This window comes from Apteryx rowi, unplaced genomic scaffold (genome assembly GCF_003343035.1).
Source record: "Apteryx rowi isolate R43461 unplaced genomic scaffold, aptRow1 scaffold_11, whole genome shotgun sequence".
Classification (NCBI taxonomy): Eukaryota; Metazoa; Chordata; class Aves; order Apterygiformes; family Apterygidae; genus Apteryx; species Apteryx rowi.
In genome coordinates, this window is record NW_020447308.1 from 1250244 (window position 1) to 1273442 (window position 23199).

The 23199-nt window shown below is 40.3% G+C and overlaps 1 protein-coding gene across 5 annotated transcripts in view; it reads right to left on the reverse strand.

Moving 5' to 3' along the window:
- The window catches only part of AKAP13 (A-kinase anchoring protein 13), a 212700-nt gene that overhangs the window by 37277 nt on the left and 152224 nt on the right, over positions 1–23199 (reverse strand). For 3 of the 5 annotated variants that reach the window (XM_026074418.1, XM_026074438.1, XM_026074409.1), the window contains exons 11-16: positions 21460–21596; positions 14785–15155; positions 11703–11756; positions 8196–8258; positions 5589–5772; positions 4185–4293 (exon numbers count right to left, since the gene is read on the reverse strand). In XM_026074418.1, coding sequence (XP_025930203.1) covers positions 4185–4293; positions 5589–5772; positions 8196–8258; positions 11703–11756; positions 14785–15155; positions 21460–21596 — 918 coding nt within the window. The remainder of the gene's footprint in view (positions 1–4184; positions 4294–5588; positions 5773–8195; positions 8259–11702; positions 11757–14784; positions 15156–21459; positions 21597–23199) is intronic. The other 2 variants (XM_026074447.1, XM_026074429.1) reach the window with 1 other exon arrangement.

Consider the following 23199-nt stretch of genomic DNA (forward strand, 5'->3'; position numbering starts at 1 on the left):
CTCAGTTAAATGATACTCTGAAGCTGTTGGGTACAGCTAGGATACCTTTCCTGAAATGTTGACTTTATTTACCTGGAGAGGTTCTTGCCACTTCCACCCCTAAAAACACCCCATTTTGCTCATGTTAGGCCCTTCAAAGCTTCCAACTTTAAAACTAAGTGACCTAAACTTCCTTTCTTTTCTTCCCCCCACAAAAACAGAAAAAATAAGCATCTCTTCTACTGCTGCCTTCTGAAACTCACAGTCCCATTTTAAAGAAACTGCCTCAATATGGAAAGAGCCCCTTTGCAACCTGTTCAGTCCTTGCCTGGAAGGAATCTGCCAAACAGAGTGCTAAACTCAGAAATCAGTTTGTGACATAAAATCTCCCATTAGCAACAGAATAATGAAAACAAGTTCAATTATATTTTCTCGAATATGTTACTGCTCTGCCTTCTGCTTATTTCAATATGTGAAATCGTATTTATCTGCTAGTACTATGCATCTTTCCAGAAATCCCCGCTATTTGCTCATGGCTTCTCCTGAAAACTTTGCACACTAAAAGGGGTTTACTTTAATTGCTTTTTAAAAGTAATTTATTTTTAAGAAAAGTGCTTACATAGCAGCAGCCTTGCAACAATTCTTTAAAAGCACAGTTTTCTCTGAAAAGAGATGTAGAAATCTACCAGCCACTCTACTTTTAAATGAAATTGCTACATAGCTGAATATTAATAAAATAAATATACATTAATTGAGTGCTATTCTTCATATTTTCTTAGAACATGTCTGATTCGCTAGCAGATGTGTTTAAATTTTTATTATACTATAAAAGTCTACAGCACATATATGATATGGGCAAGCCACACAGCCTATTATGGAGATCCCTGAGGAATATACTTCCCAAACCTTCTCTTCATTTGACCCGAGATGGCAACCTCCAGCCTGTAACCCAACGCATGTCCTTTTGGCCCCATACAAGAGAAGCTTTTGTATTGCTGATGTCTTACCACAAAGCTGAATTCAGAATACAAAAATATTAGCTGAGGAATATTCATGCAAAACATGCAATGCAAAATAAACTCTCCTGAGATTTTCCTTCAGCCATTAGTCATAAACGTCAACTTCTCAAGGGTTTGACTAAAATTGCGTTCACACTTTTCCAACTTCATCACCTAATGCAGAACAATCCTAGAGATGGACCCAGTGGAAGGCATTCAAATTGAAGAATTCTTAGTAAGATTCAGACACCCGTTTGGTTTAGACTGTCTTTTAGCCAGAGTTCTTCTACTGTCCCAGGACATGACTCGAAAAAAACCTTTTTCCTTCTTCTGTAGTCTAGCATCTATTTAGACTAAAAGTCAAGATGAACAATAATACTTTACTGTAAATAGAACAACGTCCTCCAGCACAGTTCAATTCAACTTCCATTTCAGTGGTTTTATTTATAGCAGTTCCTGGCTTTGTAACAATGCTCCACACTGGAAATTTGCTATTCCAGAGCTGAAAGCAATCTTCCGAATGCTCCAGCCAACAGCTCTTGTGACCTCCTTCTATGAAATGCTAAACGATTAGCAGTTGTGAATGGCCACAGCTACTTTTGGAGACATCAAATGAAGCGTGGGTTATAAACTTGCTCTTGGAAGCTGCTCCCATCTCAGTACATATGACAATATATGGGAAAGATAGGAGAAAGCTGTCCATATATTTGCTCAACTGGATTTAATTTTTGAAGCTTTTGTGCAAAACATATTGTTTCCTTTTCATTCAGATGTATTTGCAGGGGTCAGGGATTTTTTTTGTTTGTTTAACACCTACCATAAAATTATGCAAGTGGAATGAAGAAACACGGACAATTAAAGTTTTCCCCAAATTTATCCCCAATACATCAAGAATTTATTCTTGCATGACTCTTAAGTGTTCTGCTGCAATAACATGAACATCAAAGCTAAGTGATACAAGAGAGTTTATATTATGTAATCCCAGATCTTCTGAAAAAGGCACTAATCTGCTTTGCATATATTAATGGTCACATCTCCAACAGGTAACACCATTTCTGTTTCAAAGTGATGAAGGAAGAATGAAGTGATTTACTGAAGTTTCCAAAGTAAGGAAAGTGTCAGAGTTGGGAAGAGAATCCATGACCTAAATTTCCAAGGTGAGTAATGCTTTTGGATGCTTTCTTCAAACATCTGATGCATTTCCTCAAATGCATCAGTTTTTCAGAAACCACCTTCCTACAAAAGCGAGACCCGGCAGAGGTGTCACAAATTAGCTATTGAGAAAGGAAAGTACACAAAAGCATTAGTCATTTTTAACATCGGTGTCCATAGCTAATAGACATCCATCTCAAATCAAACATGAACCTTGCTAGTTCCTCCACAGCCCCCCTAGATATCTTAATACTTTCTCTTTTTTCCTTCTCTCACAAAGAGACCATCACAGCTAAAAGACACTAAAGACAAGGATGGGATAATAAAAATTGTCTACCATCAGCTCAGGCCTTGATGGCATTTTTAATGTGGGTCATGAGAAAGGAAAATTGTGAAAAAGTTGCAATTTATCTGGTTCCAAGATGGTGGCACAAACCCTCCATTGCTGTAACCCCCCTCTGTGAGCCTGAAGGAAAGTCTCAAGCAAGAGGGAGGAAAGTATCAGCCTGCCAGGCTCTCTTAACCACGGAGAGAGTCTGTTTTCTGGGAGTTAGCTGAGTTATTTATAGTGTTTGGTTAGCAACTGGAAGCAATGCCAATAAATTGGTTGCTTAAAAAAAATAATGAAGGCCTTCAGCACAAGGAGGAAAGAGGGTGCGCCATCATACAGAGCAAAAGCTGGTCTTTTCATGGGATAAGTTTGCCAGTGTTTTGGTTACTGTTGCTGAGGGACACATTCGTTAGGCCACATGCTTATTAATCATGGGAGAACGAGGGCAAAAAATTTAAAAGTGTCTCCTACAAAGCCCAATCTCTGGGAGCTTCCTCCAGCAAGCTTCCTAAATTACTAAAACGCCTTTCTTTAAAGTACCTTTCCCTTTTAAGCTTTGCAGAACTTCTGATTTTTTCAATACAGCTCCATTTGCATCTGATGCTTCCATTAAAGTTAACGTTTTTGGCATTAATTTCAGAAGCACAATACCAGATTGAATCTGCATGACAAAACTCACTGAAAACATAAAACCATCGAATAAACCCTTTGCCCATCTGCTAACTCCACTGAGATGCTTGGACTACTGACCACAAAAAAACAAAACAAAACAAAACAAAAGTTGGTGTTTTCATTTGTGGGGACAAGGAATAGCGCTAATCACAGCATACAGACAGCCATGAGCCCAAGACCATGTGGTGCCGCCCAGCACCCATAATCGCATGCAACAGCCCAAAGATGCGTATTACGTAACTGCAAGAAAGCAGCATGTTAATAAAGAGGAAAAGATCAGAGACCGTCACTGACTGATGAGACGTGACCTAAAAAGTAAATCCCTTTTCTGGCTGATAATTAAGAAAATGAAAACATGTGTAACACGGCCTTTTCTAAGCACATCCAGCTGCAGCTTTCTGAATGATTCTTTCAGTTGATTCATTCAGAATGATTCTTTCAATTCAGTGAAGCTGCAAAATTAAATGCTTGTTGTTGCTTCAATTAAACTAAACTAAATTGAAAAATTTCATCTAATCATCTTCTGCTATTTTCTTCAGGAATGTGATTTAATAAATTACGCCCATCTGCCCCAAAACATTTATTTCAAAATAAAGAAAGAGCAACAAGCTCCCTCAATGAGACCAAGGCGTGCATTCCCAAGTTTCTATATCTCAACTTTCAAAAATCCAGAAGTAGGAAAATTAGAATTCAAGTGGAATTTACCTCAATATTAAAGGAAGAAATTCTGAAAGGATGTGAAATTCAAATATGGTTTTTCTACAACAGACTCAATAAATCATAGTTTTGATACCAGTCTAACTGAGAAGAGAAAAAAAACAACAGAACTAACAACACCAGGGGTATGCTGAGAAGAAGGAAATAAGGATCTAAAGTGAATAAGGTCTGCCTTTCTACCCACAACTCCATGCAAGAGTGAAGCATCTATATTTTACATAATACAGGAAAGAAAGAGCAGGTACTAGTAATTCTGCCTCGGGAAGGTAGCAAGAGATGCTTAATAATACAGTATATGGAATGGATATGGATAATGGAAAATCACGTTTACTCACTGTCCAGCACTGGTTTACTAATTGCCATTAGACACATAGATTTGGTCAGTGGAGAAGAAACAGCAGAAGCACAGAAATGAAATTCTTGCGGCTGTGATCTTTGATGCATCTGCAGAACAGAGAATAACCACACTGAGCAAATGTGTCAAGCACAACAGCTTCATACCCATTACGGACGACAGTTCAGGCCTCGTGCTGACCGAAATTCACACTGAAAGTCAAACAGCAGAAAATGTAAACAATCAAGAGCATTTTTCCCAGTATAAGGTAATAGGTGAGAAAGGCAGAGACCACAAAAAATAGAAGCAGAGTTGTACAGGTGAAATGCAACATTTTGTTTTGTCTTTTAAGTGAAAGACAACTAATTATGGGACAGCTAGATATGGGCACTGACTGTTTCCTTCTTGCAGGCTATCATAAAACGTGTGTTATTAATTGCCTGATGGCCCCTGAAATCACTGCTGTGATGCCATCTTCTCACTACACCTAGACAGAGGTTCAACATGGTAAAAATTCGGATGCTCAACAGTGTGCTCCCCAAAACGCCATTCCTCAAAGTATGAGATGATGCAAGTGTCATGACATACCAGCTCTTACTGGTCAGATCTTGTACAACCCGTTTACTGCCTTGATGGATGGCTGCGACTCTGCTAGGTAAATAGAATAGCTGGCTAACGATTCTGGTATGTACCCAGAAAACGCTACTGCCGGACCATCAAGCTCAGAAATCCAGGGTATTTCAAACATTTAACACTACAATTGCTTCTTTAATAAAAAAAGAAACAAACAACAACAACAGAGATTCTAAGAATATTTAGGCCCATCTGTCCTGAATACCTGTCATAAATTTCTGCTCCAAAGAGATCACACTAAATTTGCTTAATACACCATTAATCTTTTGCTTGACTACTGCTTATAACAACACGCCTTTTGGCTTTAGTTACGCCTGTGAAAGCAAAATTATCTTTATTTTCTCCTCCCATATGAAAATAAACCTGAAAACTTTAACAGATAACTTACTGCTCGGTACTTCTATGTATTTCAGATTTGCAAAAGGCTGCATAAGCATTAGTTGCTGAAGCCTTATAACACCTTTATTGACAGTATCACTATATCCATGCTAGAAAGTTAAGTAACTTTTCAATGATTTTCAGCAATCAGTGGAAGAAAACTGGGAAGTTACTTATACTCCCCCCTAAGATTTAGCCCATCAATCATGTTGCCCCAAATAACCAAGTAGCAAATTTGAACAAAGTGGAAAACCTCTGTGTTAAAGAAGAAGACTTAAATAATATTACATACGCTGGGTGGCAGCACTCACAGTCAGTCACTTGGGAAAAAAAAACTTTCTTGACTTTGACTTAAGAGTTTTCTAAAAACCTAGTAATAGCTGGACAGCTTTACCTGGTGATCATAGTCTCTGATTTCCCCCTGCTCCAGTTCTTCAGTGAGTGAGACCAGGGACCCGCATTCATCATTGGCCAGCGGACTTCGTCGGAGGTCCTTGCTGCTCAGAGAAGAAGCCTCCAAGCTTGCCGAGGGCTTCTTGTTCTCATCAGGGTCTCCAGCAAGACCTTCTAGGCTGTAACTGAAGAAAAACCAAGGAGGTTAGGTCCCAACTAATTCTCACGGCATGCTGTCTTTCATCACACAGGGCCTTCAACTGTACAACAGAATGCAATCACTAACTGAACCATACAGGGAAACACTTATGTTATTCCTCAGTACCTTCCTTCTCAATGACCAAGTGCAGGTGGCAGTGGAGGGATTTATCTTTACATTTTCTTCAGAACAAATAGCAGCACCTTTGTGTCTCTACTGAGACACAACGGTTGCTTGGGAATGACGATTTAAACTCCTGGGTCAATGGACTTTTTCCTATTTTTTCCCCTGCTTGAGTGGTGCAGAGGAAAATCTAGAATCACTCTTAAAGATTTTGATATTTCTACATATTCTTTTTTGTTAGCTTTACTAGGTTCCCCTTGGAATAAAGCCACCCAAATTGAACTACCTGCATAGCCCAGTGCTGCCTGTACTTGAACACTACAGCTCCCAGCAGCCATGAAATCAGCCCTGTGCTGAATGCAATATTCTTCTTTGCAGACACATCCTCTGAGTCTGTTTAGCACTTGTCACTGCACAAGGCTTTAGCACTGATAATGACCTTCTTTCTGCCAAAGCTGTTCCCCCCCCCTTTTTTTCCTAATTCAATAAACATTGTCTCGATCAGCCAAACAGTCCTAGTATCATTTGCTTATGAAGCTAGGTCTGTCCAGTGGAGCCAGTTAAGATCACTCAAAACTAAGCAAAATATAAACTTTTGCTTGCAGAACTGGTAGATATGAAAGGTTTGGCCAACCTCTGTAGAGACAGCTGCTGTTGACAGACAAGTGATCTCTACAGAAAATAATGCTAATACACTCTAAAACAATGTTTCACATGTGATTATTTCCACCTGACCTTCCTTCACCCTGACCTTCTGCTTCTGACCCTCATCGTTGTGGCCATGCATCGATAAACCCATTGCAAGTCCAGTTTGGGGTTAAGGTGCAAGCTTTACAGATTCACCTCCAGGTACATTAGCACACCTATGTCAATAAGGTTTGATCTTATGTGCACAAAGTCCGGCTAGTTTGAAGCATGGCCTACCCTGAATGAATGGACAAGTGTATCTCAGCTTCAGACTAATCATGACATATGAGTAGCCAAATAGCTAACATTCAAACAAATTAAAGGGAAGAAACACTCTAAATTGTAGAGACTGTTTACACAACCAGAGGTGCTTTAAATTCAGGTAGACTTGCATAGTAGTCGCTAATGTTCTACATTTCATTAGAAGTATTAAGTGGCTGATAAATATATATCTTCAAAGCAAAAACTGCAATAAATCTTGAGTAAGAAGATTTAGCTTATCATAAATGCTTTTTCATGTTAGTTAATGAGAAAGAGGACTGGTTGGGGCACTTACAGTTTAATCTGTTTTAGGAAGATTTTGACTTAACAATGTGTATCAGTAGCAGGAATTATACAGATTAATCTAAAACACCTGCATAGTGAAATCAGTCCCGTTCCTACTGATTATCTAGGACAGAGGAACATTTTTTTCTTCTATCCCAAGATAATAACCATGATATTACAAGAAAAAATCAGGCAGCTTGTTGTGACACAAATAACTCGGCTCAAAACTGCAAATAATATTATGTAGCCCATCAAATAGACATCAGTTGGTAGTACTGGTCTATAATTGCTAGTTAGGGCATATAGACCAAATTGTTATTAATTCTGTAAATTCAAGTGCAGAGTGCCTTCTTTCTAAATATCTAGTCTTCAGAAAAAGAGTTGAAAAGCTCTGCCCACAACCAGCAAGAACTGCCAGAGGAAAACAGAAGCTATAAAATCTGGGAGACAGGCCTGCAATTATGTTAATGCACATTATCAGGTGAAGATCTGACCTGTAAGCATTAATCTCAATGCTGGGACCTTTTACAAACGATGCGTATTTTAAATGTCTGGGAAATTTTCATCTGTGGCTATCAGATTGGTTTTTCACAGAAGGTTTTACATGATTAGCCTCTTTGAAGAAGAAACTAGAGCTTTCAATTTACAAAGAGCAAGTCTGTATGAACTTAAATTCTTTATAAGATCTGTCCAGAACAAAGCAGCGCTGAATCACATTAACTCTCACTTTGATTATTTTGCTGTCACAATTATCGTTCTGATTATCGCTGCTGCAAAATGCACCTTAAAACCATCAAGGAAAACAGCAGCTCAAACCCAACAGTGCAGCTTCTTTAACACTCAAGGCCAATGAAAAGCAGCCACCACCTTCACCTCCACCCATCTTTAGAAGACCCATTACCAAGCCTAATCGCCGAAAAAGCAGACGAAGCAAACACACACGTGCATGTTTCAGCCAGAGCAGTGGAGAAAAAGACTATACACGAAAAGCCGACAATACAGTTTTGGCAGTGCTCCTTTGCTGCTGCTGCTGCACATTTATTTATACCATACCTTCTACAATTAAAGTCAGGACCCATGGTAATGAACTGTACACCAGAGGGACACCAGCTCAAACTAGGAACATCAAAAAAGGCAAAGAAAGGAAAAGGGCTGTGATTATTGGATTGTTACAGAACAGGGGAATGTTAAAAGACTCTCACTCATGCATATCTTTAGATAAAAAACACTCACACAAAACAATGAAATAGCTAATATGTATTTCTGGCTGACAGAACACAAAAGACCACCCCCCCCCCCCAAAAAATGATGGAGGTCCTCAGTTACCTCCAAACGGGTAGTAGGACAGCTCATGCTTCCCTCAGACCAATCCCATCAGTGGGTACACAACATACTGGAGAAACCGCTCCTCGTGAGGAGAGATGTTTTGGGGGAAAATAGGACCAAACACACCAAAGCCAATTTTGCATTAGGAATCACATAGCCGTTATGTTAGTAATAATTAGTATTTTCATGGCATCTCTCATCCAAAATCAGAAAAAGAATCCCTTACAAACATTTAAACATGTAAGTCCCCTCCGTACGAGTATTAATAACCTCAAAAAAATCTTGGGAAAAACAAGAAAGGAGAGTGGTATTCTTAATGTTGCACAGAAAATCAGTGAAAGAGGCTGGGGGGGGGNGCTTGTCTCACTATTAACTCGTGATTAATTCAAATCAGAGTCCTTGAAATAGTATTTTGACTAGAAAAACTTTCAGTATACCCCCAAAGCATCCCAAGTTGCATCATGAAAGACATAAGAGATGTAAATACAGCATGCAAATATTTTTGTTGTCATTTTAAATACTGCTTTTTGTTATTTTTCCTCCATGCAATTATGGCCCAACTGCAGGTTCTACAGGGTATAAAGGACCCCTAAATACTTCAAAAGCTGTCCAGGAAACATATATTGTCTGAAGGGAATTTTGAATCAGCACAAATTGGCCCAAGCAGTACTGCCCAAGTCCTTCTCACAGCCTCTGGCACGTGATCCATGCAAGGAGAGGACATGGCCAGAGTGCACTTTGCTCCAGGCCAGAAGCCTATGAAAAAGGGCCGCACAAGTCTCCGTATCCTTGTGCCAGGATTTGTGAGTGCCAGAAAGTTCAGACAGCACAAAGGAAGGTTTAAAGCCACTGACTGCGTCCGTCTTTTGCCACTGCCTTGTATCATTTCCGCAACAGTGCAACACAGGAAAAATTCAGGAAGGGTTTGAGGATGGGAGTTCAAAAAATTGCTGCCCATTTTGTCAAGGATGTTAACTGGGTGAGGACGCATCTAAAGTACCTGTACTTTGCACACCAAAGCTCTAGGTACTCTTCACCAACAGCTCTCAGCACATTGCCATGAACATGCTTTATGAAGGCACACCTTCCCATAATATGCAAACACTTCAAGGGCCTACTAAACCATGGTGGTAGAGGGAAGTATTACTGAGGGAAGGGGATTAAATACTTTCTTGAGGTCGTAAAAGAACCAAGTCTTCACGGCCACGATAAACCTATCTGCATTATACATCTCCTCAGTCTACACTCCCAGCAGTGTGTTCAGCCCCTGGGGGGTAAGGAAATCCCCCGAGCAGAAAGTAGGTGAAGACTGTGAAAGGATCACAGGGAGGGATCACACATACTTGCCCAGGCTTACGCTCCCTGGTCATCTGCTTATGGCCACTAGAATGGTAGGCTAGATGGATCTTTGGTCTCAGCCACTGGAGCTGTTCTTACACTAATTTCCTTTCACTGATTTGTTTGCAAGAGTCAGTAATTCTTGTCTTTTCTTATGAATGGAAGGAGAGAGAATTTTCCTTGTTAAAGAAATGACATAACATTTACCCTAGATAGCGCATTTAAAAAGATGCATCTATTCCTGACTCTTGCCACTTTACAGTGACCATCTAAAATGCTAAAACGGCAAAGGAAGGAAGGCAGAAGAGAGGAGGGAGGGAGAGATGGAGGGAGAAAGTGGGCAAACATGCAGGAGGAAGCCTGGGAGTGGTGGAAGATCTCAGAGAGGGATAAAGACCTCTTGGCAAGAGCTATGAAAAACAGACTTATAGAATCATAATCCTGCTGGTGAGCCACCCACAATCTATTGGCAACACCATAAAAACTGAGCAGAGATCATTGTAGAGCAAGCAAAAACCCTCTACAGAAAACGACTTTGGGGGCCGTGGTGGGGAGAGCTATTATATAAAACAGCCTTGTGTGAGAACATAAATCGCTGGAATTAGTTTCAGGCTGTCACTCTGCAACTAGTGTTAGAGAGGATGATATCAAAACGGCTGGGAGGGCAGAAAAGAGGAAGAGAGAATGCTTATGAAAAAATTATAAATTTTCAGAAATTATTAAGTATTTCACGTTGCCTATTTGAGACATACTTTCTCAATGGTATGTGTAAGTTCAGTGTCTCAGGCTTAACTCAAGGCTCCTCTGTAGGAACTGTGTGAGTATTAACATAAAAATAGTAAAAAGATGCTCATTTGCATGAGTTGAGAAGAGAAGCACTGAGCTTCTTCCTACAGAGCAGACAGTGATGCAAATAAAGTGGCTTCACAGAAGTCAAAAAACATGTTCTTTCTTGTGTCTTTCCTCTTTTTTCTTTTTTTAAGAGCCCTCTCCTGAACTTCATTTATGCTGATGCATGGTAAGGTCACGGTAGCATTTTTTCCGTATGTGAAGATATGGAAGTTTGTTTACACATGCATCTAGGTAACCTAGAGCAACACTTCAGGTAACCCCATCCATTTCAAGGTAAAAGAAATCCTTTGATAACCTGCCATGGGAGGACAGGTAACAGGCTATGGGAGATCAGCAGAGGTTCAACCACTGAAGGAGAGAGGTTAAACTTAAATAGATGAAAGTGGACAACTGACATGGCTGCTAAGTCAAAAATTAGTATCCTCCTTCATATGTTAATAGATAGCTCAAAGGTTACACGTGTGAAAATATGTATCTACATGAAGGATGAGGAACTGAAAGTTTGCCATATGGAAGAAAAAAAAAACATATGGAAGCAAAAATACTTATTTTCTATTCTTTTAGGAAGATGGTTTTAAAAAACAGCAAAAGAGCAAAATTAGAGCCATCACCAGCTGTAGATCTGCAGAGTATTCTCTAACTTTGAGATCGTTTCTCATGTATTCCCTCAGGCGCCCATCCTACAAGGATTGGCACTGGTCTCTGATGTGCTTTAAATAAAAGTTAAGCATAAGCTTGTAGGTAAACAATGATTTTAATACAACTTCAAATCTTACACGTGGAAAAGCCCAATAAAATGATGTTCAAAATTTCTCAAAGTTACCAGCACACCGTCCTGGAGGAAATGGCTTTAGCATGTGCTCTACAAGTCATAAAAATTGGCCCATGTCAGACTAAAGAGGGAAAGCAGCCAAGCTGGATGTGCAACTCAGTAAAACAAATGCTTCGAGAGGTAGTGACTAGCCTCACATTAGCTACCATGATGGTATGGAGTTAGTAGACATTCAAACGCAAAATGGTTAGTCAAGTTAGTTGGCTTTGTACCTTCTCCTATGAATGGGAGGCTTCTTTATACCATCCCCCAGAACTCGCATTGAACTGAAAATGAATCATGGACAGTGGTCAGCAAATCGAATGGAATAAAACGAACAAATGGCAGCTGCAGAATTATTATCCCCAACACAAATAACAGAGGGAATGGAAATACCGAAGAAAATACAAAATGAAGCATTAAAGCAAGAAATGAATCTCTCTCTTATACAGACTTTTTTTTTTTTTTTTAAAAACAGAAAAAAGGTTGAACAGGTACTGACAGTGTTGCAGCTTAGCTGCTGCCAAACCCAAGTCAGTTTTAAGTTTAGATTAGGACACTATTTGACAGAAGCTGTTACCAACCGTGATTAACAATGGCTTCAGTTTTGCAGTGCTTAGTCCATCAGTGAAAAATGCAGTCATTTCTTTCCTCAGACATGAGCATTAACAACACTGCATTGTTGTTAAAAGAGAGATACTTAATATCCCCTATGAAAGCTAAGAATTAGTGAAGGATGAACATCCCTTTTGTGGAAGCCTTGTTAGTCATCTTTATGTCTTTAATAGCAAAATGTAGACACAAGGACTATCCATGAAATGCATTTGAGGAGAGAGATGAAAAAGGAGGAGAACTGGGCATATTTTCACATTTTATTTAAGACAGCTAGATTTTTAAAATATTTTCTGTGAACAAAATTTTACGCTCCCTCTTACCAACAGAAAACCCATAACACTAGAAAAGATCAAATCATAAAAAAGATGGCTTTTTGGGTGGACTCCTCGGGTCCTATACCAGCAGCTCTGTTGAAACTTGACTCAGCTGCCTCCATGGGCAGTGGAAAGACTTTTTTTTGGGATTGGACAGAGGCTGGAGCAGGCTGCGAGTTCTCCACTCAGATGGGAGGCACATTTTGTTTGGCTCATTTAGCGGCTTGCCACTGTCGTAAAAGGCAGTCCCATTCCCCTCCATATCCTGGCCGTGCCATCCTGTCCCTGTCCTAGGACTGGGTCTGGTGGCAACTCCACCTTTTTTGGTTAAGCTGGTTCTCTGTTAATTTAGCAAGCTGAACTGCTCGCCGAAGGGCCAGAGAAGTGCCGGGGGGCAGGTCCAGCCCGTAAGCAGTACGGACCTTAGATAAGGCTTGCACTTCATGTAACTTCACTTAAAAGGTTTTCACAAGTCAAACTACAGTAAAGGCTTTTCCCCTTTAATTGGAAAAGTAGACACGAATGAAACAAATGCACAACCAAACACCCCAAATTTAACTGGTCTGTATGAAAGTCACTGGTATGGGCTTCATTCCCTACGTATTTGTTCTTGCTCACTAAACAACACAATCATCAACCTCACAACAGCCGTGTATGAGAAGAATAGAGAAGAAAGAAAAAAAAAATCCAAATTTCTTCGTATCAAAAGCATAAAAACAAACAGGAACAAAACAGCAGCAATGACCCACCCAGCTTTTCTTTACTAAGTAACCTACGTGACAGCTAGCCTTATGAAGTGGCAGCTGTATCTGAAAACATATGAGAATAATTACTGTTCCTTTACTCAAATTGTCTTACATTTACAATAGATGTGTTTTCCCATATCATAAATAGCCTCCAAACTCTGATGCATAAGAATCTAACTCCATCTGTTAAGTATTAGCAGTAATTGCTAGCTATGCAGTTTATTACTCTCAGAAATCCTTACATAACAGGTCCTACACTTAAAAAATAAATCTTTCTAAATGACTTTATGGGCTTATGGACTCATTGTATCATAAACCAGCTTATATACCTGATGTTGACTCTGTTGTAGCTTTACAAGATAGGTATTACTTTATTCATTTAAATATCACCTGGGGACCTGGAATGAAGTCCAAAGAAGGTGGCAGTCATAATAATAATAAAAATAAATAAAAAGCCACCTTTCACCCTGTGTTACCTGCAGGGTCTTCAATGCTTTTCAGCATTGGCTTTAAAATCTGAAGGATTTATAATCTTCCTTTAGCAAGACACACAGCTTCTAATGCGTTAAGGAAAGCGATGTGCCTCCATTTCAAAAGGGAGACGCCTGCCTCTCACTGGATCATCCTAACTGCCCAGTAACTAGTTACCAGGAACCCGTAGTCCGTGGCTGGGTTGAATGGCATCACCCAAAGTTCAGTTTAGCTTAAAAACAGAACTGTGACCCAGCAAGGCTGCAGCTCTCAGTGCTCCCCAAGAGTGATGCTGTGCTGCGGGCCTCAACGCGCAGCCTCCACCAGCAGGGACCTCTCCCAGAGCCAAGGGAGGCCACGTCATCCGGACCCTCCAAAAGCAGCTGGTCACGCCTGCTCTACAAGCCAAACACATTAAAAACAACGACCAAACCTCCGCTGCCTTCAGACCGCGAAGGGTTTGACCCCAGCTGCCTCCAACAAAACGTCTGTATCTATATCTATCTATCTATCTATCTCATGGCAACTCAAAGGCTGAACTGCACCTGTATGCGCGGGGCATGGCAGCTGTTGGAGAACCCAGTGCACAGGCTTCTGCGGGCTTGCTCAGGTTATTTTTTTGCTGTATATCTTCTTTTATTTCTTTTTTTTTTCCCCCCAATTGAGATAGAGGGAACCCTGGAAACGTGTTTTAGGTGGTACTGTCTACGAGAGACTGAGGTGAAACCAGCTTGTTGAAAATTTATCAAGAGTCAGATGGGAACTATTCACCTCACCACTACCCCAAATTAGGAGCCTCCACGCCTCTGTTTATTTTGTGGTCAATGAAATTTAACACTCCAATAATTCCTTTAACAAAACCCTTCATATAGAAAGGGGTGGTGATAATTCAAATGGAAGATCTCTTGCAAGGCATTTCCATTCACTTTAATAAGCTTTGAGTCATTCTTTCTGTTCTCTGGAAAGCTGAAGTGTACTGTAGGTATTAAGTACTTTCATCCTGAAATTTTATTTAAAAAAATGTATGTTAGGAGTTTTTTTTCACTCCATTGAGTGAAAAAAGAGAGAGAGAGACATCCTCACTTTTCTTTTTTTATCATGCCAAGTCCAAAACTTACATGAATATGCATGAGCGGGTGCAAAGTAAACCAAAGCAGTTCTTCACTCACCTCCTCTGATTTATTTCTGCTTCATTGGTGGCATTCTTCCCTGGCCCCCAACTATGCCGACGGAAAGGTGACAGCGGTCGCATGGAGTTTCTTAAGACGGAGGAATGTGTAGGCACATCTGTTATACTATCCAACTCTTCTTCTGTCTCTCCGGAGCCAGCGGGTTCACCCTCTCTTCCCTCGGCAGCCACCATGTTAATGCAGCTTCCATCCAAACTGCACCTGTCCTTGGGCCCGATGAAGTTCAGCGTTGGCGGGAAGGGGAGGGAAGTGTCGCTGCCCAGGGACGAGTTTCTTTCCAAGGACATGGTGTCATCGGCAGAGGAACTGGAGCTGGTGACATCACACACCGACTGCTCCTCTTCAGGCTGCTGCGACAAAAGTAGAAGCAAAAAAATTTAAAAAATAAAGCTAGATAAATACATTTAACATTTTAAATAAATACAAATGTATTTAACATGAGCTGTGAGATTTCTTAGCTGATAGCATGAGGCAAATTAATCATCACAGAAGGGAGACTTTTTGTCCTGGTTTCAAAGGAGGCTGAAGTACTCCCTGCTGCTATTGTCTCTTCCACCTCTGTAAGTCACCTACAGCACAGTCCTGGGCTCCCCACCGGGCTCCTCTGATGTGCCTTTATCTTCACTTTATAGCATTTCATGCTACCCGGGGAATCCCGCTTCCAACAAACTGCTTCTCCAGCCATTTCTAGCTGAACCTGTTATCAGTCAAGGGGGTGTAAATTCACCAAAGATTTACCAGGCGTTAACGATGGAGAGCAATTAAGGGCGAACGGGGTCACTGGGACATCTGACGACAAACTCAAACCTCCTTTGCGTGACCTGAGCTAGGTCTGTAGCTTGTAGCCCTGAGACCTCAAAGGCAACATACTGTTCCACTGCACCGTTCAGCACAAAAGGAACAGTTATTCAGTAGTATAAAAGAGACACAAAAATAAAGGCTTAAATCCCCATCCCCAACCACTTTCCATTAAGCAAAAAGTTAATGTCAGGGTTTGCAGCATTTTTCAGATCCAACTATAATTGAAAAATACTGTTCCACAGGATCAGCCGCATTGTATTACAGGTCTTGATTCATCCTGCAATTTTTGGTTTAGTTTGCTCCAAAAGCAGTAAGTGGAACCCAAACTGGTTCTCCTTGGCAAAAGGCCACATGCTGACAATACAGCCTAAAAACAGCCTATGATTATTCTGTGTTCCCCGTGGCTAGTATAAAAAACACAAGCATGTTCATGACATCACCTTCAGTCTGAAATGGTGTTTGCCCCGAGGGACTGACGTGGGAAGTTTCAATTTATTCTCCTGCAGAGCCCTGCACTGTATCATTTAAAATAATAATAACGCAGAGCGATCTGTCAGATCATATATAATAGACTATTCACCAAAGCCACAGCAGCTAATTGTCTTCAAATAGCTGGCTCCCTGGTTCTCAGCAGAAGCTGAGCATTCACGGAGCTGCAGTCTGTCAGCTCGCATTTGGCAGAAGGCAACGGAATACAAAATTCAATTCTCAGAACGGAGATGGGCATTAAGAAACGCAAGGGATGGGATGAAGGGGAGTGCTATGGCCACATGCCAGTCCTCACCTCAAATTCCTCCAGTCCGACTTCTTTCCCGCCCAGCATTATCAGCGTATGCTAGAGACTGCACTCTTCGAAGCCTTTATCGGCATAAATTCTAAGCTAAAAGTTTCTTGTTAAATTAAATAAAAAGAAACTGAAGTGTTCAGAGTGAAGTCTAATGAAACATTTCACAATTTAAGAAGAAGCCCTAGTTCAAGTTTGGCTGCCTATTTTTTCATCTTCTTTTGGTTTAATAGGTATGCAATAGTGTTCTTAAGATGGTTTAAATAAATGCTGTCACACTATTTCCCCCTTCTCATCCATCAAAGAAAAAAGAAGAAAAAACAGCATCCACAGCACGATACCCAAGAACAATACACTTTTTAAACACTAAACATTAAACAATACACTAAAAATACATCCCATCAAAAGCATTCATTTCACAGTAAGGGACGTCAAATATTAATGATGAATTTGTGTAAGTACACTTTAACGGTAAACTTAAACTGCAAATTTAAAATAATGGATTTGACACATATTTAAATGGAAAGCGTAGGTTAAAACGAGGGAGAATGAAATGGATGCCCTGTAAAGTTTTTGATTATGTTTGGCATTATGCAAGATAATCTGATATTTGTGTGACTCATGATGACAGCTTACTGAATTGCTTAAATCCAGACAAATTAAGTAGTCATTATGTGGATAATACTACTTCAGAAGAGGAAACAGTCTGCTTCGCTTTCCTGAGACACAGGAAAATGCTGTTAGACGTCAGGGCAGCACAGCAGGAGGAGAGACAACGACACGCCAGCGGTACAGTGGAAGGACGGGGCACTTGGGAAACGTTATAAGTTGGATGCAAATATAGCAACAATATTGCAGAACACCAAATTATATATGGGGGAATTAGCTCCAGAGTAAAGAGAGGATGTCTCTCTTTAGAGTCTCGGATGAGAAATACTGCTCCAGTTTAAAGCTCAGAACTAAAACCGCTTTTCCTTGCAGGGAAGCTTCAGGGTTTCCATCGTTAAACTACAGTTCAAAGAGAAATTTAAAAATGTGAAATATATGTGGTCCATTTCAACTTTTACCTTGAGCATCAGACAGAAAGTGCTACACAACTTTCTTGAACTTGTGGTCCATGTTTATTACTCTTAAAATATTCTCTCTTCTTTTAAATGATGTCTTTTTGAAACAAAGCAAAATAGCTAGTACGAAGGACCAGGACTCTGTCTGGAAAATGCCAAGTGTGGCTCACGCATCTAACAAACATCTATATTGAAGCCACCTCTGAAAAAAATTAGTTATCTGGCCAAGTGCCAGTAAGTATGCACTGCTGTTTAATCCTGTTTGAGTAAAAAAATACTGTGCTTGCAGAAAAAAATGGATCTTTAATTTGTTCTTTTCCTATAGGAAAAATGAAACATTAAAGATATATTAATTTTCTTCAAATTAGAACTGCTGTGTTGCACCTCAATGAATTCATCTTCTAATTATGACCATAAAACTTATTGCTGAGAAAAGCTTTTACAGACATGCTAATGTGCATTTTTTTTGCTGTCAAAACCAGTCTTTATTTAGTAAGAAGCTTGTAAGAAAAAATGAGGTAAGACCCAAGAAGAGTGCATGTTCCTCTTCATGAATAGGAATAGAGAAATCACTTGGATGCTGGAGTGGAGGGGGAGGTAAGGTAACTTCTTCAACTAAATCCCTTCTTCTGTAGGTCTTGACAAATGGAATTAAGAAAAGATTAAATCAAAAATCTTGGTTTTAAGTCTTTAACTAAATCAAAGATTTTCTTAACGACAACATGCAAACGCAATATAATGTAGCAGAGTCACTTTATTCACGTTTACCTATAGCTCCAGGCTCCCCACAGTTAACCTCAATAGTGGCCACCTATTAATTATTTGCTTATCATCATTTTTGTGATTTGGAGTGGACCAGTCTATCCTTGGTGAAAGCCTCTCTCTTCAAACTTTTATTCCTGTGTGCTTCTTTTTTTTGAGAGAAAAAATAACTCTAAAAAATAAATAAATGCACAAATACATAAATCTTTCCTATTTCCTTTATCAAACCAAAACAAAGGCAGAAACCAAATGTGAGTTACAGCCCCTTTCTTTGACAATGAACCGCAGGTTCCTGACTTCCCAAGGGCCGTGCATGTGAATCATTTCCCAAAGGGCAGGTTTAAAAACTTCCTAGTAATGCTGAATTTTGGTGGCAGGTTAAAAGTCAAGATGAGCAAGCCGTATGGGCTACGCCCCGGGAAGCTACAAGACGATTGTGAGAAATGACCTTATGCTGCATTAATCACTCAGGATAGAGGGTGTTGCAAAGTCTGCACAGATGGCTGCTTGGAGAAAGAGAGAAAAAGGATGACGAGGACATGGGAATAAATCACTGACATATAAAACACAGCATTTTGCTGAAGCCTTAGAACATGCGTTGTAAGTGATTTCTGTGTTTCAACAACAGCCTTTAAAGTCTGAAAAAACAAGTCAGGCTTTAACACCGGAGCCCCCTGAACCCAGGCGCTCTCCGCTCGGTCCATGTCCCTCCAAGCAAGACAGGAGCCACCACGGAGAACACGCACCCAACATCAGGGCCAGCTTAAGGCACCTGCAGATCTCAAGACTCAACACACCTCAATTCTTCTGGGCCCTGGGACAGAACCAGGGCTTAAAATCTATTAATTTTAAGTGATTTTTATGGAAGCAGCAGATATTCACAGGACACCCTGGATGGACAATGGCTTGTTCCACTGAAGTTTTCTTTAACAGATAATTCTAGATTAATGGCTATCCTATCACTCCTGCCACTATGCAAAACTTTTTAATGGAAGAAAGCTGTCTTGTATAATAAAAACAGTCTAACAGAAGGCAGTTCAACCCTTGTCTATACACAGGAGAAACAAGAACAGGATAGTAATAACAAGAATCATCATACTCAAAGGTTTGAGATTCCCTTTCTGTTCATAAACATGTTCTCTCTCTTCCCAGTTTAATATGGTAACCGTACTATTTAATAGACTCAGAGCTAACCAGCTACAACCAAGAAATGTATCTTATAATATTTTTGAAAAGAAAGATTAAATCCAGCACTTATTTTAACGGATGTTAAAAAATACTTAAAACACTCATTTCCATCAGCTGAGCTCTGGAGTCTAGAAAAAAGACTGAATTAAGGAACAAGCTCACAAAGCTGAACATCTCTGGTTCTTATATAAACAGCTGAGAAAAAGACACACAGATGAATTCTGAGAAAGGAGACAAGGAATCAAGTTGAGTTAGTCAGCAGAGCAGAGACAGAAAAAAGTGACTGAGGTTGAGATCAGCTTTGAATAACTTCCTAAACTAAACTCATGAACCTTTTGAACTTTACCCATTTCTAGATGAAATCTGCAACCCACCACATAATGAGAGCACTGCAAAGGCTGCCAATTTAATAAAAGGTTTCCCTTTCTACGAAGAAAGTAATTTTCTTACTCTGTCCTTTCTCCATTGGCAATAGAGCCACTGAAGATCCACTTTCCTCTTTCTTTTCCTTGTGGCACTCCTAAGACGTTGTATTACCAATTCTTTCTAAGTTTTGGTTTTCTTTTTTCTCGTCTTTGGAGAAACAAACTTTCCACACAAGAATGAAAAAAGCCAAAATTCTGTGTAATATATAATTTACTGTGTTCTCACAGCACTCTTATCCCACCCATCCCCATACCATCATTAAATCAGACCCAAATGGCAAAGTCTCTTGCCATAATTCATGCCAGTCTACACGAGGAAATTGAAGACAGTGCTCCGCTCTTCCAAAAGGCCTTGTATTCTCAAAATCCAGGGTCCCCCAGCACTTTGAAAGTAAGATGGGAAAGGGTGAGGCCGATGAGCTTTGTGCCCTACCACATTCGTTAGGGATGACTTTACTGTTCATTTATAGCACATGAGATCACTTAGTCCAGGCTGTGGTGTTTCCTGTCCCACTGGAAAACATTCACCATTGTCTGATTTGATTTAACCAAAGAGAACTTTGGTTCATTAAATATATTTCTCTGAAAGCAAGCGCGAAAACTATTCCCAAATTTTAGTTTTTCAGAGCAGGAACCCAGTGTTCAAACAGGTAAGTCTGAACTGGCTAAACCCATGCAGAACCTAAGTGGAAGTTTCCATGGAGCTTGGACCAAAGTCCCTGGGATGACTGCTCTAAGGGGCTCCTGCCCCGTTTCAGTCTGCAGCACTCTACTCTTTCTGGGTGCTTTTTGTATCATCTACTTATGGCAAGAACTATCAATTATAAGGAAGATTGTTAAAGAGCAAAACCCGGTCGCCCTCAGAATATCTTCAGGCTGTACGGATGCAAAAGACAGAAAGACTGAAGGTCAAATCTGAAGCAAGGCATCCGCTATTGAGGACGATGATTTTGTACTGCAGTTCTCACCGACCCCTCCCTCCCCTTCTCATCTGTAAGCAACACAAAGGGCACAGAGATGACTAAGGGTAGTAATGACTTCTGTTGTTGATCTTCAGCAAACTTGAAAACACGATCCTTCTACTTGCACGCAAAAAGGCATTAGAGGTATGTTGTCTAGGCAACAAAACTATTCACTAGAATTGGCCTTAAGTATTTAGAGTGAGCGTTTCCTTCCTATTAAGGGAGTTGCACTGAATTGACAAAAAACCCTGGTTCTTCTGCAAATTACAGTATATGATTTTGAAGGTGCCAGTGGAGAGGTCATTGTTTTCAGGAGAAAAAATCTTTGTTACATTAGTTAAAGATGGCTTTCATACCGCCTGTGCTATCCCTAATGACCTTGCAAGAAAATCTACTTTTTCAACTGTTTCTCTAATGTTGGATTTACTTTTGGACACTCAAAATTACTTTCATCTTTTTGACATCAGGGTCTTGCAAAGTTCTTGGTATTCTGCTGCATGTAATTGTAGATTACCAGGTCCTTCCCACAGATTCTGTTTCACGATAATCGCTACCAGGTTTCTAGAGAAAGAAGTCACCACTGAAACCAAAATTAACCAAGTTTGCAATATGGATTTATAGAATCAGGCCTCAACCTTTTTAACCACATCCTAACCACACTTTCCTACCTTTCCAAAGACAATGTCTTCCATCCCATCACCAGGCAAGGGGAAGAGCTCAGACTCGCTCCCGGACTCTCTTTTAAGGACTCCCTGTGACGAGGTACAGATGCTACTCAGCCCATCCTCCAGGAAGCTTTCACATTCTAAGGGAGCAAAGCAGAAAGAGTTATAAAGTGACACTTTCCTTTACACGCATACACCCAGTCAAATACACTCAGTAAACTCAAGGATTTAAAGATACAAGTAAAAACAGCTTCACAAATTGTGTTCATTTCCCAAAAATGTGATTGCAAATTTTCAAAAGAGTTTATTCCAAAGTTAAAATGCCTTTTTAAAGGCTTCACATGCGTCATCGAAGTACACTGTGTAAACAGAAATTCTCTATTAAACAGCCATGTACACTTGTAGCTTGATGCACCAATAAATATACTACATATCAGGTATCCCCATACTGAGAATAACAGGATGTTTCCCATTGACTGCAGCAACTGCAAAATTAGATTCATATTCAGTAAATGCAAAATTAAAAACAATCAATTCCCTCTAACTTTTTAAAGCCAAGGTGGTTTTAATGCACATCAGGACCATCTGTTGATTCCTTCTTCTATACTTCTGACTGAAAAAGCTATAGTATGACTTTCATGGCCAGATTTACTTTATTAAGATTCAGAATTAATTTATTTTAAAAAATTCCCAAGCTCCAATTACTCCTGACATTTAAACATAAGCATATTGCATCTCGTCTTTCTTATAAAATGCTTCTAGCTGTCTGGATCCGGGTAATTAGCAGCATGGAAATAGACTACAGCTATTCAGAAAATCCTTTCTCTCTCTGAAAACCTTAACAGAAATGTATTTGCATCAATAATGTCTGCTACGGTTTCATTTTTTCAGCCTTCAGGCAAAGGCATTAATGACTATTTTGGCAATAACTGAACATTCTTTTCTCTCCGTTAAACATACTGTTTTTTTTTCTTTCTTTTTAAAAAAGGTGTTATTTTTCGATCGGCTCTAACCTGAACAGATACCACCAAAACATGTTCAGCTCCCTGGAGAGGAGCGAGGGCAATAAAACGTTGCTTCATTTTCAAATTACATCTGACAAACTCAATCCTTGGCTATGTCAAGCTCACACACCAACACAACGAACACGGACTTGGGTAGGGTAGCTTGAAGCCATCTTTTTTCTTTCCTTCTTTCTTTCTTAACCAGCCTGAGTTCAGAACTGGGCCTGACAGCAGCTACAAAACACCCCAGCTGCAGCAAGGCCAACATCAGAGGAGATAACTGTCAAGCCAGCTACACATCCTCCCTCAGAAGCTCGCACTGGTGTAGCTGCAATTCAAAATTCAACCTTAGATAAATAGCATATTTAAGCTTAGGACAAGCAGGCTAAATTAAGTCAAGAGTGCTTAGTGTTTGCATAACTGATAGGACCAGACTTCTCTATATGGCACCAGGCTGCAAAAGTCCACCCAGTCCCGGAAAGATGGCGACGTGCGAGCGCTGGCTTGGCCCGTGACGCGGTGGGAGGGAGGGAGCGGCGGAGGCAGCCAGCCCTTACATCTAGGAACAGCCCGGCTGCGCTCTCCTTCCATCCGCACGCCTTGGAGAGCATGAAACACCGGCTGCCTGGGAGCTCTCGTGGAGAACGAGGGTAGTGGAAAGTAAATAGAGAACGAGGAGAATGCTGCCCCAAAGCTGGCTGGCCGCTGACGGGAGTGGGGCTCTCCCAGAGGCTCCGTC